Genomic DNA, 18,165 nt, shown 5'->3' with positions numbered 1-18,165 from the left:
AGTCCTTTAACTTCCAACAGGACCTACCTCCCCACCCCCAGATGATCCATGGTCGTTGGTGGGACATGCAGATCGCCCTCCCACATGATCCACGCTGCTCCAAGCAGCATCGATCTCTGGAGGTCAGGACAATGCATCCTGGCCTCCAGCTATCCCACGATGCACTATGTCCTGAGCGCGGTGCATTGGGGGAATCCCCCGTGAGTCGGGAGCTCTAGGCGCCCGGCCGTGAGTCTGCTTGGGCTGCGTGCAGTCTGAATGTACACACGGCCCTTAAGTGCTTGTGCCCTTAAACCCTGGCTAAAGACTGGGATAAAAATTGGGCAGTGCCAGAATCGGGCACAATCCCTGTAGGGCACATGGAGAGCCAGACCCAGGCTGGGTTGCCCTAGCAGGGGTTTGGCTGCTTGTCTGCACAGCCTCACTGAATGCAAACACAAGAAGTCGACTGTTGTTGTTCAAACCACAAGATGCCTTCAGCCCTTGTGACTGGGTGTGATGAGAGTTGTGGCCCAACAACTTCTGGGGCCTCCAGGTCGGGACCCCTTGCTTGAGAACATGAGCCATTTGGTGGCGGTGTTTGTTTCCTCTCCTTTCTCTCCAGCTTCTCAACAGGCTGCTTCTCCATGGAAATGCACGCGCTTAAACATGCAGCCCCGTATAAAGGCAAAGTCATTGTGGTCTGAGGCTTCTGGGCTTGAGGCAGAGTTTTCCATGGCAGAGGGGAGTGGCACGCAGTGGATAGTGAGGCGGAGAAGGCCGTGTGGGTTTGGGGGAATGATGCACAGCTCCTCTGGGAGGAGGGCTCTGAGCTGCTGTGTTCCACCCGTCCCTCAAGGAGCCCAGTGTGGCATCAAGAAGATGGTTTCCTTCTTATCCTCACAACCACCCTGCAAGCCTGAGGCTAGCCCACAAAGGAGTGTAACAGGCCCAAGGTCACCCAGTGGTGGAACTTGGAGCCCAGGTCTCTCCAGCCCCAGTCCAGCACTAGCCACTGCACCACATTAGCTCTTGGGAGGATGCAAAAGGAGGCACACCCTTCAGTAGCCAAGAATGTTTCTGCCAAGCAGCACTCCAGTAGAGTGGAACAGGGGGCTAATGATGATGACGCATTAACGTGGTTTGAAATCTAGTTTGTGGCTGTAAGCAGCTGATGCTCTTGCTTCACTTGCTCTGGAAAGGACCACTCTGCTTAAAGGGACAGCAACGAAGATGCAGTCCTGGCAGATCCCCTTCATCCCCTGGGGGAGGAAATTAAAGGGCCTGGATAGTGGACTGTGCAAGTTGCTGCCTTGTTAATCCTGGCTCTGCTTGCAAGGAACACGTTTTTGTGAGAGCTGGAACCTTACGGAATGCCACCTGGACACTGAGCGGATGGGCAGGGGTCCCAAGAAGGCGTGCTGAGGGTGGCACCAGAATACATGACAGCCTGCAGAGCAGACAGGGCAACCGAGGAGCCAAGGTCATGTTCTCTCTATGCAGCTGTTCTTCTGTGGTCCCCTAGATGCTCCGCAGAACAGTGATTGCTTCTGTGGCCACCCTCTGTACTGCTAACTGCAGCAACTCAGTGGGCCTTCTAACTGAACATAGGGAGCTGCCTCCAACTGAGTCAGTCCCTTGATCTGCCTAGCTCAGCACCATCTGCCCTGGCTGGCAGCAGCTCTCCAAGGATGCAGGCAGAAAGTGCCATCATTCCCCAGACCTGAGAACCACTTGAGAACCTTGTGATGGCAGGCAATGAACCTGGGACCTTCTGTATGCGACATACAGGCTCGGCAGAGCTGTATAACTCTGCATTTCAAGAGAACCACAATGGCTGGCCATAGAAGGAGATTGTTGTTGTTGTTGTTGTTGTTGTTATTACTACATTTATATCCCGCTCTTCCTCCAAGGAGCCCAGAGCGGTGTACTACATACTTGAGTTTCTCTTTCAAAACAACCCTGTGAACTAGGTTAGACTGAGAGAGAAGTGACTGGCCCAGAGTCACCCAGCGAGTCTCATGGCTGAAGGGGGATTTGAACTCGGGTCTCCCCGGTCCTAGTCCAGCACTCTAACCACTACACCACGCTGGCCCTTGTGTGTGCTAAAGCAGCTGTCTGTCTCTCTTCCCCACCCAGACCCACCTCGGAAGCCTCAGCTGGCCTCTTTCCTTCAGACCCAGGAGGGGCAGGTGGCCCTTATCCACTGCACCGTCGACAGTGATCCCCAGTCCCAACTGGCCATGTACAGAGGTGGGGCGCTCTGGGCTTCAAGTGCTGGCTCCAGCGCCTCCCACGACCAGCGGCTCAGCATCTCCGCCGCATACAACAGCCTGAGAGTGGAGATCCGGGATGTGCTGATGGAGGACGAAGGGGAGTACCTGTGCTCCGCCAGCAACCTGTATGGCAACGCAAGCTCCTCGGTGACTTTCACCGCAGACCGTGAGTAGGACAGGCAAGGCCGTTTCCTGCAATGGCTGGGTGAGGAAGAAGGCTGACCGTGTAGTAGCAGAAGTGTCTGTAGAACTGTAGAAAGCCCTGGCCCTGTCTGGCTTGACACCTAATGGCACTACACAGGCAGAGTCCCTGGAGCCCAGCTCTAGACGAGCGATATATGATTCTAGAAACAATGGCCTTATGAGGCCCGGGAGGGAAGGAGCTTTCTCAGGTCAGCTAGACACTTCTCAAACCAAGTCTAGACCTTTTAAAAGCAGACTGAAGAAGAGTCACTTCTAATCACCTGGAATGTATCAAGAAAAACAAGAGTTGCACACAATAAGGGGATTGGGGAGAACAGGGGGAAGGGGGACTAAATAAATGCACACAGGAATTAAGAAAGAAAATACAAGCAGGGTAACGAACTAATACTGAGTTCTCGTACCTTAGTGCAGCAGTAAGGCAGCTCCTTAGTGGACAGAGCATCCAGCATCGCTACAGCATCTCCAGTTTGGACACCAGTTAGTAGGTGGAAAGTGGTATGAGAAGGCTTGGGATGTCTTTAATGCCAGTGTCTAGCCAATTAGAAAATAGGGGTTCTCCTCCAAACTGGAGGTTCTTCCTCCTTAATGGACCTGGACTTACATCACTAAAGGTGGGTCTGCACTAAACTGGTGTAGCTCTTGCGAAAAGGAAATTATGGCCTTTCCATTATGGCTGATTCCACAAAGTGACCCAAGATGGAAAAATTGGCTTATTGGGAGCACTCAGCAGGATGTCCAAGTCCAAAAGTGTCTGGGACTTTGGCACCCTGCTGAGCCCTCTGAATAAGCCCATTCGCTTATTGGCCGCATTCACACATAACACGGAACTGTGGGTCCAATGAACCTGTGGTTCCACTCCCCGCTCTCCTGGCTCTCCTGTCCAAATTCGGATGTCATAGAGAGCTCCCTCTCTGCAGTCAGTGAGACTGCAGAGAGGAGGAGTTACTGGCTGCCTGGGCATCTTTCTTGATTGAAGGACAGCCCCACGAGCCAATCGCAGCCAAAGCAGTCCCACCAGCCAATCGCAGCTTCCTCCCTCAACACCAGATGGGAAAGAGCCTGACTGCATTCTGCATCCAGACACAACCCTGACACTGCAGAACTGAAAGTCCTGGCAGTGAGCCTTACTACAAGCCAAACGTACAAATCTCTGTCTGAGGAGGGAAACCATGGGCCCATTTTTGGCCAAAACTGCAGTTGCTCACATTCAGATGTGCAGAAATGGAAACTGGAGACCCCGTCACCTCTGGTTTCGTGTGACGTGTGAATGTGGCCAATAATAAGTGATGCTATTGAGCTGAGACTGTGATTTGGGGTTCTAGCCGGGAGCACCTCGTCCTAACAAGCCTGGAGGTGCAGGTGCCCAAGGAGGCATGGCTGCCTCTCCTTCCCGAACTCTGTTTGCTCCTTTCTCTCCTGCCTCATGCACCAGGCTGACCATTTGTCAAGTTAACTGCACAGCTCTACCTGACGAATGGCCAACCTGCAGGCAGTGTGTGGGGCAGAAGAGAGAAGAGCTCAGGAAGGAAAGCCAGCTGTGCCTCCTTTGGCATCCTCATTAGGACAAGCCACTCCTGGTTCCAGCATTTGCTGGAGTCCAGAAATACTCCAGAAGAGGCCTCCACTCTAGGTTTCCCCATAAGAGATCACAATTTGTCTTCCTTCTGTCTCCAACCTTCTTAGCTGCACGGATCTGGATTTCTCCTCCGGATGTCCTCGAAGGGCTCTCGGTGAACTTGACCTGTGCCGTTGACAGTGATGCATCCAGCCAGCCCCACTATACCTGGTATAAGGACAGCCGGTGGCAGGCAGAGGGCCCATCCAAGACCCTGTCGCTTCCCAGCGTCACGACTGCTGATGGGGGAGCCTATTACTGCACAGTGAAGACTCCGCACAGGACTCGGAACTCCTCCTTGGGCACGCTCAATGTCCTTTGTAAGTCCTGGGGGCGGGGGGCGGGGAGCTGGATTTGGAAGCTGTGGTTCATAAAGATGTATGGATGTAGTGAACGCTGACCAGCTGTGCCTCCAACTTTAAAAACACTGGGAAATTGCTTTTCATGAGCATATCAACACCAGTGGCCCCTGACCAAGCCCCACTCCTGTTTGGGGCCTGCGTGTGCCCCACTCCCAGCTGCTGGGACATTGACCCACCTGCACAGCACCCCATGTCTCCTTACTCCAGGGGTTTTCAGACTTGGGCCAAAGGAGGGAGTTGGAGTCCAACAACATCCGAGGACCCCCAAGGTTGAGAACCTCCGCCTTATTGATGTCTTGCTTGGTGATTTGGCACTGAATGAATGAAGGAGAAAATGTGGTGCTGGGAGAGGATGTCAGCTTGAGGCTTTCATGGAGTGCACGTGTGAAGGTATGAGAGACTTTCTGGATCAGACCAATGCGAGGCCATATAGCTCAGCTTCATGTTTCCAACAGAGGTCCTCAGATGCTTCCAGGTAGCCCGCATCAGAACAGGAAGGCAACAGCCCTCCCCTTCATGTGTCACCCAGCAACTGATAATCTGAGATATACTGCCTCTGAACATGGAGGTTCTATCTAGCTGTCTTGGTGAATAGCTGCTGGTAGACCTGCCCTCCATGAATTTGTTTCACAGAGCAAATTCATGTAGCGTAAGAATTGTCCTGCTGCATCAGGCCATGGTGGGAGCATTGAGTCCCCCCTCCAGCTTCCATCCAGATGACTCTAGGAAGCCCAAAAGCAGGACAGGGAAGGACCAAACGAATAAAGATCTCTTGACTGCTGGCAACAGCCTGTCTCAATACTGAGCAGAGAACTTGCTAGGAGGGCCCCCTCTCCTTCAGCCTGCTGCTGGGAGGTCACCTGCTACCTAGTTCCTGCAGCTGCTGTGGTCCTGGCGATGTTGTGCAGGATGTGTGCATCAGAAGCCTTTGTGTCGTTGTGCTCTGTGTGTGCATGTTATGCTGCACAGCTCCAGGTCTGCTCATTCCTCTCCTCTTTCTCCGGAAGATCCACCCAGGAATGCTTGGATGAAGTCATTCTTGGAGACTTCGCAAGGGAAGCTGGCCATCCTCGTGTGCTCCGTGGACAGTAACCCCCCGTCAGAACTCTCCCTCCGCCGAGGCAACCAAGTCCTCGCCGCCAGCTCCTCCCGGGTCAGTGGGGTGCCAGACCCCAGGCTCAGCGTTGCTTCCTCTCCAAACTCCTTGAGACTGGAGATCCGAGATGTCCACTTGGACGATGAAGGGCTCTATGAATGCCTGGTTAGCAACACTGTCGGCACGACCAGCGTTTCCCTCGACTTCACCGTGGAAAGTGAGTCATCACGGTGCTCACCACGTTGGTGAAACATCACATTGGAGCTTCACCAGGGGGAATTGGGGACAGATCTTCAGGCATGTAGCCAGCCCAGCTGTGTGTGTGTCTCTGTGTGTGTGTGTGTGTGTGTGTGTGTGTGCGTGCGCCAAAAAAGGAGAGAGCCCAGGTTTTGCCACATGTTGCTCTGCATTGCATTACAATACAACAGTTTAAGAATCGTTTGTTTGTAAAATCTTTAGGGGGCAAAGAAAAATAGGTGGGGGGAAGGTCTGCCCTAGCCCCTGCCCCCCTAGTTATGGGCCTGCAAATCCTGCCAGCCCCACTTAGGAAGGACAAAGAGCCAAATGTGCGCCATTCTATACATGCTGTGGCAGGATGCCTCTGAGTACCAGTTGCAGGGGAGTAACAGCAGGAGAGAGGGCATGCCCTCAACTCCTGCTTGTGGCTTCCAGCAGCATCTGGTGGGCCACTGTGTGAAACAGGATCCTGGACTAGATGGGCCTCCTTGGGCCTGATCCAGCAAGGCTGTTCTGATGTTCTGATGTTCTCCAAGATCTCAGGCAAAACGACTTGAGGTCCTCCTATTGAAGCTGTCTGAGTTCTCACTTGCGACCTTCTGCATGCAGAGCCTGTACGCTGCCCCTGAGCTCCGGCCCCTCCCATGGAAACACCTCTCCCCACCACCACCCCATGCTTGTGTTCAGGGGTTGAAGAGTCCTCCACTTGCTCTACACTGTGTGTCTTAGAAATGATGCATGCTTTTGGCCTTGGATCATACATTCAGGCCCCCACCCCAGCCCACTCCCTTATGCTTGAGTTCTGGGATGGGAAAGAATCCACTCTTCATAAACCCTTAATCAGCATGAAGCAGATGGTGGCTTTCATCTCCGCCTGATGGCTTCCTGGGGCTGCTTCCGTTCAGCCCATCTCAGCTCCATTCTCGTCCCTCCCATAGCAACAAGAGTTGTGATCAAGCCAGTCCCAGACGTCCGCGAAGGGGATCCTGTCTCCCTCACCTGTGAAGATGCAGCCTCCCCGACAAATGCCATCTATGCCTGGTCCAAGAACTCCAGATGGCTGGCCGAGGGCCCTGCTGCCTCCCTTGTGTTCCAGTCGGTGGCCTCCAGTGACATGGGCTCCTACTCCTGCCAAGTGCATGATGAGAGGGGCACCAGGAAGTCCCCACCTGTGGTCCTGCAGGTCCTCTGTGAGTACCTTCATGTCGTAGAAGGAATTTCCTCTCAGGCTGAGGATGAAACCTGGTTTGTCTTGAGCAGTGGGACTGCTCTGGAAGTCTACCCACTGGAGTCGGTTCAAGCAAACATTTCTTTCCAGGGCCAAACTCCAGGAAAACCAGCTCTGCAATTCTGCAGGAGAAGGCACAGTGTTGATTGGCTGGTGCCCATAGGAACATAGGAAGCTGCCATATACTGAGTCAGACCATTGGTCTACCTAGCTCAGTATTGTCTTCACAGACTGGCAGCGGCTTCTCCAAGGTTGCAGGCAGGAATCTCTCTCAGCCCTATCTTGGAGAATCCAGGGAGGGAACTTGGAACCTTCTGCATGCAAGCATGCAGATGCTCTTCCCAGAGCGGCCTCATCCCCTGAGAGGAATATCTTACAGTGCTCACACATATAGTCTCCCTTTCATATGCAAACAGGGTGGACCCTGCTTAGCAAAGGGAACAGTTCATGCTTGCTACCACATTCATGAATCATGAATCCACCTCTCCTCATCTCCCATTCCCCGTTGATTGTAGTTTTTAAGAATAATAATAATTAATAATAATAATAAAGGGAAGAATGAACTTTAAATTGAAGAATTGTAGAAGTAGAGCTTTAAACCATTCTTTTTTTAAAAAAAGACTGACAGTGACAACCCACCAAAAATATAGGGATAGAAGCAAAACTAACAGCTACATGAATGTTTAAATTGCTGGTTTGTACTTGCTTGATTGCAATATGAAGATGAGGAGAAGCCAAGTTCTCCCTGTGGGACAAAAAACCATTTCTGACTCCTGATGTGTAAGTATAATGTATGTAGCCTGAGAAGCACAAAATGAGGTCTAGAAAGTTGTTTTTTCACAATGCAATCCAGGATATGCCCAATACGCTCCATATCCCTTTCTTGTCGTATCCCAGTTGGCATCTTCCTCCACCCCTCTGCCCTGACACCTTGTCTTGCACAGAAAAGCCTTGCCCTTTTGTAACAGACATACGCCATCTTCTCTTCCCTCCCTGCAGATGCTCCAAAGAAGCCCTCCTTGACCTCCTTCCGGGAGACACAATCGGGGAACCGGGCCATCATGCAGTGCACCGTTGAGAGCAACCCACTGTCTGACATTGCCCTGTACAGAGGGAGTGAGATGGTGGCTTCCAGCAGGAGCTCTGGGCATTTGCCTGCCCCACGGCTCCATGTCCACTCAGCCCCCAACGCCCTGAAGGTGGAGATCATGGAGATCCTCTTGGAAGATGAAGGGCAGTACCTCTGCTCCGCTAACAATACTTATGGGGCCTCCACAACTTCCACACACTTCAGTGTGGACAGTGAGTGATTTGTCATCCACCTTCCCCCTTGCGTGAGGAACCATATTCACACACACACTGCAGGCAAATCGTCATAAAGGAGCCTCCCCTCCCCGTCGTTTTCACATTTGGAAACAAATTGCCTTCCTTTTCTTCCCACCCCCTTCCCACCCCTCATTCTGAAGGGGGAGGGATTATTGCTGCTTTGCCATCCCACGCCACAATCACTGAAGGGGTGTGCTGTGCGGTTCTAGGCAGAGCTGGGGTCCAGGAGTCACCCAGGCCTTGGACAGCTCTCAGCACTTTGGACAGCTCCAAGCAGGCACACAGGGGAGCTGGGTATGGCAGCAGTAAAGGGATGCTGCTCCAGCTACTTCTTGGAGCAGACTGCTGTGTTTTGTGGCTGCTGCTGTGGACCAGGCAGCCTGAATTGTCCTGCCTCTGCCCTAGGCCTTGCCCAGATTCTTAAGGGTTGGCTCCTGCAGTGCTGCGGGGGGAGCTCTCCTAGGACTGGCAGATCCTCAGGGGACTCCTCTGAGTCGGAGCAAGCTGGGTGGTTTCCTCGGGTCATGGCAAAGATGCTGGCTCAGGTCCCCCTGGTGTGGGAGGTCTTGGCGGCACTGGGTCACCTGGGTCTGGCTAAGGTCTTTCCACCCTGTCTGATCCCTCATTCCCCAGTTGAGGGGGGTCCTGGATCCGAGGTAATGAGAGGCACTTCTCACAGTGGGCAAACACTTTCTCCAAAGCCCACCTCCCCCTGCCATTTTGGCCTAGCACCAATGCTGGCCCGAGACATGCTGCTACCTGACGCAGGGTGCCAAATGACCCTCCTTTCCTTCTTTTCTAGAAATCAGACCCACCCTTCCTTGCTTGCTTCTTTCAAGTCTCTTCCCTTTCCTCCTTCATCTCTCACTTCCTCTAAGTCTGTTATGGGGAGCAAATGGAGGAATTCCATTTGGTTCTCTCTCTGTACATATTTAAGGATACCAAGCAGGGTCACAGCTCAGCTCTGAGGCTGAGTAATGTGTGAGCCACCCTACGTGGAGGGTGTCCTGGCATTTCCTTGAGGAGGCTTATGAATGACTCCTGCCCAGCATTCCCTGTAACCGAGATTCCCAGATGGTGTTGACTACAACCCCCATCATCCCCAGCCAAAGGCCACTGCATCTGGGGATGATGGGAGTTGTAGTCAACAACATCTGGGAATCTCTGTTAGAGGGAATGCTGCTCCCGGTCCCTTTCTCAGGTCCGTGGCCAATGGTCACTCTGGGACTCTCAAATAAGATCACTCACTCACCAGGAAGCAAGATCCACCCCCAGTCACGCTTCTGACTTGTTCTTTCTCTCATCAGGTGCAAAGATCACAGTCAACCCCTCACCAGATATCCGGGAAGGAGGCAGGGCCAACTTAACCTGTGTGGTTGCCAGCCAGGCCCTGGGGGACATGAACTACACCTGGTATAAGAACAGCAGGTGGCTGCAAGAAGGCCCCGAGCCCTCCCTCCTCCTGGGCGGCGTCGCCAGAGATGATGCTGGCTCTTACCACTGCCAGGCGACAGGGATGAGGGGAAGCCTGACCTCCGCCCTGGTCATCCTGAACGTGCTTTGTGAGTGCGGCTGGGAGTGGGGGGACGTTGACCTCAATTGTAAAGGCCCTGCAGGGGCTGACTCAGGGTCAGTAGGTGCCCAGGCTGCCAACTGGAATGGCAAACTGGGCATTTCCATGGAGTGGAGAGCTGGTCTTGCAGTAGGCAGCTTGAATTGCCCCCTTTGCTAGGCAACATTTGCCTTGGTTTGCATTTGGATGGGTGACTACATGTAAGCACTGTCTGCTGTAAGTTATTCCTCTTCAGGGATGGGGCTGTAGCTCAGAGGTATAGCCCTGGCTTGGCATGCAGAAGGTCCCAGGTTCAATCCCTGGCAGCATCTCCAGGTAGGGCTGGGAGAGACCCCTGCCTGAAAGAGCTGCTGCCAGTCAGTGTAGACAGTGCTGAGCTAGATGCACCAGTGGTCTGACTCAGTATAAGGCAGCTTCCTATGCTCCTCTTCGGATGTCCTCCTCCCTACAGATGCACCCAAGAGTCCCTCCGTGAGCGCCTTCCTGGACAACCAGCATGGGAAGGTGGGCATCCTCCACTGCCAGGTGGACAGCCACCCACGAGCCCAGCTGGCCTTCTTCAAAGGGGCTCAACTCGTGGCTGACCCCCAGAGTTGCTGCTCTGCAGCCGCTCAGCACGTCTTGGCCTTCCCGTCCTACAACAGCCTGAGGCTGGAGATTCGAGACGTCACAGCCGAGGACTCGGGGCGCTACACCTGCCTGGCCAGCAACTCGCTTGGCAACGCGACAGGGACTGTGGACTTAAGTGCAGAGAGTGAGTTCAAACCCGGGGGGGGGGGGAGTGGCAGCAGCAGAGGAGAAAGAGTGGGCATTTGGGGGAGCGGGGAGGGAATCCATTTTCTAAGCTCACAGCTGTGGATATGGGTCTTGGTCAAGGCTGGAAATAGACAATAGTGTTTCCGTGTTCAGGGGGTATGATAGAGCAGGGCACCCCAACCTTGGATCCCCAGATGGTGTGGGACTACAACTCCCATCATTCCCAGCCACTATGGCCTGGGGGTGATGGGAGTTGTCATCCAATAACACCTGGGGATCCAACAAGGTTGGTGATAGCAGCCCTGGCAGATGCAGCATTTCCTTTGCACAACTATCCTCTCGGGTCAAACAAGCTTTGCACATTTTTGCGAGGCGCATGTTCTGTAAAGCGCATGTGCGTCTCCAACCAGAGATATGATTATTTGCAGAGATGCCATATTTATAGCCTACCCTTCTGTTTTTGCTTGCTTGAATTTCCCTGCCTCCCTCCACCCTCCCTGCCTCTCTCCCAAACAGGAGACAGGATTCGCTCAGGGGTTCACACAGTAGGGTTACGGACTCCCCCTACTGGTGTGGGGCGGAATTCAGTTTGGGGTACAGGCAGGGAGACTGCTATCACATCCATGATTTCTGCAGGCACAGTTCCTAGAATGTCGGACTAGGGCCTGTGTGGGCTTCTGGGGGGCCTCTGGGGGGCCACTGCGGGAAACAGGAGGCTGGACTAGAGGGGCTTCCTTGGACCTGATCCAGCAAGGCTCTGCTTCTGTCCTCATCATGCACCTCATCAGACCAGTCAGTGCTCAACTTTGGGGAGAAAAGGTAGCGAGCTCTTGCTGAAATCCGGAAGCTGCCCCCACCCCTGCCCACTTTAGTCGAATCAACAGCCGCACGTGGAGGGCATCATAACAGGTCAGGTGGTAGGTGCCCCCTTGACCCTCCTGCGATTTGAGCAAGGCCAAAGAGGCTGAGTTGGGGGCCTTTTGAAGTGCTCCTTTTTCACGGCCCGGCCTCTGCTCCCCTCCCACTCTGTTTGCCTGCAGCCCTCTCTGACCTCCACTTATTCAAGATCCTGGCTATGATATTCATCGCTGTGACCGGTGTTGCTGTCCTGGGTGGCCTGGTCCTTGGAGTGCAACGGAGCTGGCCCAGGTAAGGGCGACCTTGACCGACAGGCAGAGAGCCAACCAAGGAAGAGGACATCCAAATGGGGACCACAGCAGTGGACCGTTCATGCCAGTGAGCCAAGGGGTTGCCACTGGAAGCTGCTTGGGTTGCTCCTCTCTCTCCCACCCTGCCCGACAGCTGTGCTGCCTGCAGGCTGGCCATGTGTTTAACCACGCCGCTCTACCTGACAAATGGCCAGCCTGCAGGCAGGGCGGCTCTCAGGCAGGGGGTGGGGGGAGAGGAGCAACTCAGGTTGCTGCCAGGAAGGGGAGGCCTCTGCGTCTCCTTCAGGGCATCCCTGGCTCCTTAGGACCAGCTGCTCCTGGGGGTGCATGGAGGCGCCTCTCTGCGACCTTCACACACACACACTCCACAAACCCACCATGAACATGTTCCAAACATGGGACTGGCTGGCAAAGAGCTTGTCCATGAGAGGTCAGAGGAAGGCAGCCAGGGAGAGCTGGAGAGCTGGTCTGGTGGTCACAAGCATGTCTTGTCCCCTTAGCTAAGCAGGATCCCCCCTGGTTGCATTTGAATGGGAGACTAGAAGTGTGAACACTGTAAGATCTTCCCCTCAGGGGATGGAGCCGCTCCGGGAAGAGCATCTCGGTTCCAAGTCACCCATGAAAACAATGGCCCCTTTTATGCCCCTAAGAAGTTCTGTCATCTTCTTCTGGAAGATCTCGGGGGTGCTGGTGATCCCGAAGGGTTAGGAAACAGAACTGGAAACAGAATCTCCCAAAGGGTGTTATAAATGTTGTTTGTTTAGCACTCTGATCTGTCAGAGGTATTTGCCAGAAGCCACTTGAAGCATCCAATTCGGAAAATACTTTGACTCCAGTCACTTTTGGAAGTAGATCTTCCAGTGTTGGGAGTACATATTTTTCTCTAAAAACTGCTTCATTGAGTCTTGAACACACATATATGGATTTCTCCATTTTTCTTTGTGAAAAATGGACCAGTGGAGCACACCACCATGGTGTAGGCTCTGTGATTTCTTTAATTATGCCATGTGTCTTCATCCTTTCCAGCTCTATTTCCACTTTGTGGAGTAAGGGAATGGGCATCTTGCAGGGAGCATGGACTCCATATGGCTTAGCATCCTGTCTTAAGACAATGTCCATGGGGTCTCCCTTGAGTAGGCCAATGTCCCCAAACACTCCTGTTTCCCCCACTGCTTTCAATAGTCCCATTTTATCAATAGCAATAGCAATAGCACTTACATTTATATACCGCTCTATAGCCAGAGCTCTCTAAGAGGTTTACAATGATTTAGCATATTGCCCCCAACATTCTGGGTACTCATTTTACCGACCTCGGAAGGATGGAAGGCTGAGTCAACCTTGAGCCCCTGGTCAGGATTGAACTTGTAACCTTCTGGTTACAGGGCGGCAGTTTTTACCACTGCGCCACCAGGGGCTCTTTTGGTAGCTACTCCACGGCTGAGGAGATTGTCGAGACCCTGGGCTCTAATCACATACACAGAAAACTCATACTGGTGGCCTTTATGACTGGTTTGTGTTATAAAGCAATACAGTCTAAGGGACATCCTGGGCTGCGTAGAACACTCTCTGCTTTGTGTAGTGGGGGAGGATTCGGGAGGCTAGCCTAGGTCGCCTCTGAGATGACGGAGACATCCATGCCTGGATCTATTTTGAAATGTACAGTCTTCCCATTAATCATTAAATCAATCCTCCATGCAGGTTCAGTGTCTTTGCAAAAAATGGTGTCTAAGAAAAACTGACCCTCCACTTCTCTGGTAACTTCTTGCACCATCTGAGTATGACATGCAATTGCAAAGTGCCCTATTTTGGGACATTTCTTGCACTGAGCTTCTCTAGCAGGAAAAAATCCTCTGATGTTATGCATCCTCCCACATCGTGTACATGCAGACTGGGAGTGTATGCCTTTTTGCTGCAGTGTGCCTGAAACAGCTGGGCTGCTTTGCTTGGGATTTCTTTGGCTTGGCCTTTGCAGCTACAGACTTAAAATTTGCATTTCCAAAGGAGCTACTCTTCCTGCTGTTAGTGTTTTTTGTGGAGAAAAGGCTATTTCTTCCAAAGTAGTTTCAGGTTTCCTCTGCTCCCTGTGCTTTTATTAACTCTGATTGTCTTGCCATTTCAATGGCTTTAGAAGAGTTAGATTTCCTGTGAGCTGCATTCGCTCTGATATCCCTTTATCTATAATTCCAAGGACAAGCTTGTCTCTGAGATGTTCATCCTTCCTGTCTGCAAAATCACTCGAGAGTTCATTCAGAGAGTTCATACAAAGTCACTCGGAGAGTTCATACAGTCATCTCTAACAAATGGCTCAATATTTCCCCAGGATTTCTGTGTCTTTTGATAAAAGCAAGCCCTCTCATAGAGCACATTCCATTTTGGAATGAAATGGGCACCAAATTTAGCCAAGACAGTCTCATAGTCATTCTTTTGACCCTCTTCAGCAAAGGTAAAGGATTTATAGATGCTGTTTGCTTCCTTTCCCATAGCATAAGGAAGGGCACTTACTTGCACGATGCCTTCTTCTTCTTGGTGGAGCTTTGTCGCTAGTCTGAAGCCAGCAAATCTTTCTTTCCATTCTGGCCGAGCAGCAGGATTGTCAATGCTGAAAGCTTCTGGTGCAGGAAAGTGAGCCATTCCAAAAGTTTGTGGATTCGAACTCAGACTTCTGACACCATGTCATGATCGCTCAGAGGAAGGGAGCCATTATAGGCTAAGACTACTCCCAGACTATGGGAAATGCCCATATCAGGCAGCAGCGATATAGGAAGGTGCTGAAAGCCATCAACTCATACTGCATGGGAGGAGGCAATGGTTAACCACTCCTGTATTCTACCAAGAAAACCACATGCGTCTGTGGTCACCAGGAGTTGACAACTCAACAGAGCAACTTTACTTTTTACTTTATTGTGTAACAGGAAGAGACAAGTTCAACAAGAAGAACAAGCAGGAAAAAGGAAGGGACTCTGTCTCCAAGAAGGATCACTCCTAGCAAATGCTAGTACCACCTACTGACTGGACATATTGCAGCAACATTTCCACACAGAGCTAGCCATAAATTCAGGAGCCTCTCTCTATAATCCCTCGCTTTGAGTTCAAATGTCCTCTGTTCCTTTAATAAGGAACAGAGGACATTTAATAATAATAATTCCTTTAATAATGGGGTTATCTTTTTAACGAAAGGCGGTATATAAATGCAAAAATAAATAAAATAAATAAAATAAAAATAAAACCTTTTAATAAGATCCTCTCTCAAGTGAGTCGCCGCAATAATATTTATTATGTATTTATTATTTATTTAATATAAATATACCTGACTCCTAATTTATTTACTGACTCCAAAGGCTCAAAGACTTCAGATGAGATGCAGATTAGTCAGCTGACATGTAGTGATAATATTTGCTATTGATTATTTGACAATGGAGCGCGTGTCTGAAGCTGGCACAATAAAAACAACCCAGAGAGGCAAACATGTTCACAGCGCTCAGATTCTGAGGTCATGTTCCACTTTCAGCATCTGAATGTAATATTTCATGTTCCAGGCACAGCAGCATTTCAAATCTGGGCATAATATGAATGTTTGCAAATATTATTTTTCTCTCTAAAACAGAGACATTTCATAGTCAAATGTATATTCTGGCCAAGATTGGTTTTGCAATCAGAGAGCGGATGTGGAAAACCAAGTTAAGGCTGCATTCTCTCACACACTTACTTGGGAGTAAGAAACTCTGCAAGAGTTACCTCCAGGGGCATAGGAAGCTGTCTTCAGACCCTCAGTCCATATCACTCAGTGTTGTCTACCCAGACTGGCAGCGGCTTCTCTGAGGTTGCAGGCAGGGGTCTCTCTCAGCCCTGTCTCAGAGATGCTGCCAGGGAGGGAACCTGGAATCTTCTGCATGCAAGCAGGCAGGTCCTCCTGCTAGATACTTCAAAGATCTGGGGCTCAGGCCCACAGCTTCCCTTTTGATTAACTAACAAAAAACCTCATCATGCCCCCCCAAAAAAACTCCATCATGCCCCCCAAGAATAATTATGTTTTAAAGTCTCTAATATTTTTAATTAGAATTAATTTTAATAATTTGTTTTAATGATTGTTTTATGCTACTGTTTTTATTGTTTAGTGTATTTCAATCTGTGATGATTTTAAAATAATGTTTTTGATTTTGTGTACCACCTAGGGATGTATAAGTCAGACGGTATTAAAATATGATAAACAAACAATATTATTTTTGTAATACAGAATGTGCAGAGATGGAAGCAGCCGAGAGCCAGGTGAGGCTGAGAGATCTCTCTCCCCTGCTCTGTGCAGGTGACACCATGGCTGTACTTCCTTTCTAGGAGTGATCATGGAAGAGGGAGGGGGCTGATGAGATTTGGGGCCCGTGCCCCATGGGTCACCCCGATGATGGCCCTGCATACTTTTGCGTAAACATGCATCGAATTAGGCTGTGTGCTTCCAAATGTCAAAAGATTACCAGCTCTTCCTATAGCGCTAATTGTCTTTGCCATTCCAAGTCTATTCCGTTATTCAAGAAATAAGTCTACCGTGGGGGGTATTTATGCTAGAGTCGTACTCTGATTTAGCATCTTTTCTCCTCCCATGGAGCCCTGGGAGCTGTAGTTCTGAGAGAGAGTCTAGTGAGCATTCAGCAAACAATGATAGCCAGGATCTTTGCAGAGAAGCCGTAACAATCATGATGGCATAAAACTTGCATATCATATTACATTTTCCAGGATCAATGAAGAGTGGAAGAAGTGGAAGCCTCGGAAAGCCAAGCAGGCAGCATCAGTGGAGGTGGAAAACAAGGAAGAGATGGCCCAGGTACAATTCCCCGCCATGGGAGAGCCACATTCTCACAGCACCTTAGGGGCAGATACTGGTCTAGGGCAAGGGTTGCTAATGCCATAATCAGTGGGCAAGATTCATCCACGGAAGACCTGACTCCGGGCTCAGACTGGCCCACAGGGCAACAGGGCATATTTCCGGTGTGCCCCACTGTACTCGGCAGCAGTGAATACTCCCACCCTTCAGTACCCCTTCTGCTCAAAACCCGGTGCCCTCCCCACATACATCTCACTGCCCTCTCAGTGCCCCCAATCCAGCCCTGCCTGACTCTGATCCCCAGGGATGCCTTTGATTCCATATCTGACTGGATCACTTGGGTCTTCCCACAGCTGAATGAGGAAAATCCTGGCACTCCTCCCTCTGGAAGACTCTGCCTCTCCTACAAAAGGCTGAGAGCAAAGGCGGAAGCTACTCCCAAAGAAACCCCGCCTGAACAGAGCTGCACCAGTGTCTTGTGAGGGATGGAAGAAGCAAGGCTGCCGCAGAAGCTGCCAGTTAGACACCAGAGGAAGACGCTGCAGATCGCTTGGGATTTCTTTCTAGAAGCGGGAAGGCAGCTGGAAGGCAGCTGGAAGGCATTAGTTTGCCCCACCCTTGACTTAATTGCGTCCTGAAAGGACCTGCATCTTTTCCCTGGCACACACCCCATTTTTCAGAGAGCTTCAGGTATTCAACAGTTCACAATATTTCAGATTCATATTCAAATAATTTAAACATTATCAGATTTCCTTTTGAAAGTTGACTCTGTTGAGGTTTGTTAATTTTACTCCCAGTGGTAACTAGCAGAGCACTAAGGAAGAGCTCATGAGTTACAGAGTAGTTTGCAGGGCTTGGTTGTTGCAGCTGTTCAGAGAAAACACACAGAGATTCTTGTAGAACGAAATACTAAGTATTTATTGGTGAAGTACACTTTGGATAAGAAAGACCTAATCCTATTCTAAAGGACTACATAGTGGATAGGTAAGGAGAGAGAGAGAAATGTTTCCATCTGCTCTCTAGGAGGAAAGGAAGGATTGTGACTCAGCACAGGAAGTGCAAAAGAGTCTGATCAGGGGTCATAGAGTGGAGACAGGTAGAACAGTCAGGGAGACCCTTCCTCACTGTTTCTACTCCCAGTGCCCCTTGTGGTCATTAGGATAGTCGGTGCAAAAGGTCGATGCTCTGGAACTCCATCTCCAACAGACCCTGGCAAATTCATTTTTTTTAAACCCCCAAAGGATGGCCCCGTTTCTCCCTCCCTCTACACACTGGCTACTCAGAACATAGAAATCCCCACCTACTGATCCCCATCAGCTGCCTCCCCACCCAGGCAGAGCTGTGCACTCACATTGCCACATGCCGAGGGAACTGAGGGGACCTCCCTATAAATCGGACATCTCGTCAGTTATTTCTAAGGCAATCCTGTGAGGTACCAGCTTGCCAGTTCAAGACCTCCTCCTCTTGTTCTTTTCCTAATGAATGGTGTAGGGATGCTGGAGAAAAAATGCAGACCACCTGGGCGCTT

At 50.9% G+C, this 18,165-nt stretch overlaps 1 protein-coding gene across 1 annotated transcript in view; it reads left to right on the top strand.

Annotated features, from left to right (window-relative positions):
* The window catches only part of SIGLEC1 (sialic acid binding Ig like lectin 1), a 46,238-nt gene extending 28,860 nt beyond the window's left edge, over window positions 1–17,378 (top strand). Inside the window, exons 13-22 of the mRNA XM_053256722.1 lie at window positions 2,119–2,421; window positions 4,143–4,394; window positions 5,444–5,749; window positions 6,708–6,959; window positions 7,997–8,299; window positions 9,631–9,885; window positions 10,348–10,650; window positions 11,693–11,801; window positions 16,550–16,637; window positions 16,991–17,378. Of these exons, the coding sequence (XP_053112697.1) occupies window positions 2,119–2,421; window positions 4,143–4,394; window positions 5,444–5,749; window positions 6,708–6,959; window positions 7,997–8,299; window positions 9,631–9,885; window positions 10,348–10,650; window positions 11,693–11,801; window positions 16,550–16,637; window positions 16,991–17,119 (2,300 nt within the window). The 3' untranslated portion in view covers window positions 17,120–17,378. The remainder of the gene's footprint in view (window positions 1–2,118; window positions 2,422–4,142; window positions 4,395–5,443; window positions 5,750–6,707; window positions 6,960–7,996; window positions 8,300–9,630; window positions 9,886–10,347; window positions 10,651–11,692; window positions 11,802–16,549; window positions 16,638–16,990) is intronic.
* Window positions 17,379–18,165: the final 787 nt, after the last annotated feature.

This window comes from Hemicordylus capensis, chromosome 5 (genome assembly GCF_027244095.1).
Source record: "Hemicordylus capensis ecotype Gifberg chromosome 5, rHemCap1.1.pri, whole genome shotgun sequence".
NCBI lineage: Eukaryota > Metazoa > Chordata > Lepidosauria > Squamata > Cordylidae > Hemicordylus > Hemicordylus capensis.
Note: the sequence above shows the minus strand (reverse complement) of the source record. Positions and strands in the feature narration are given on the sequence as shown.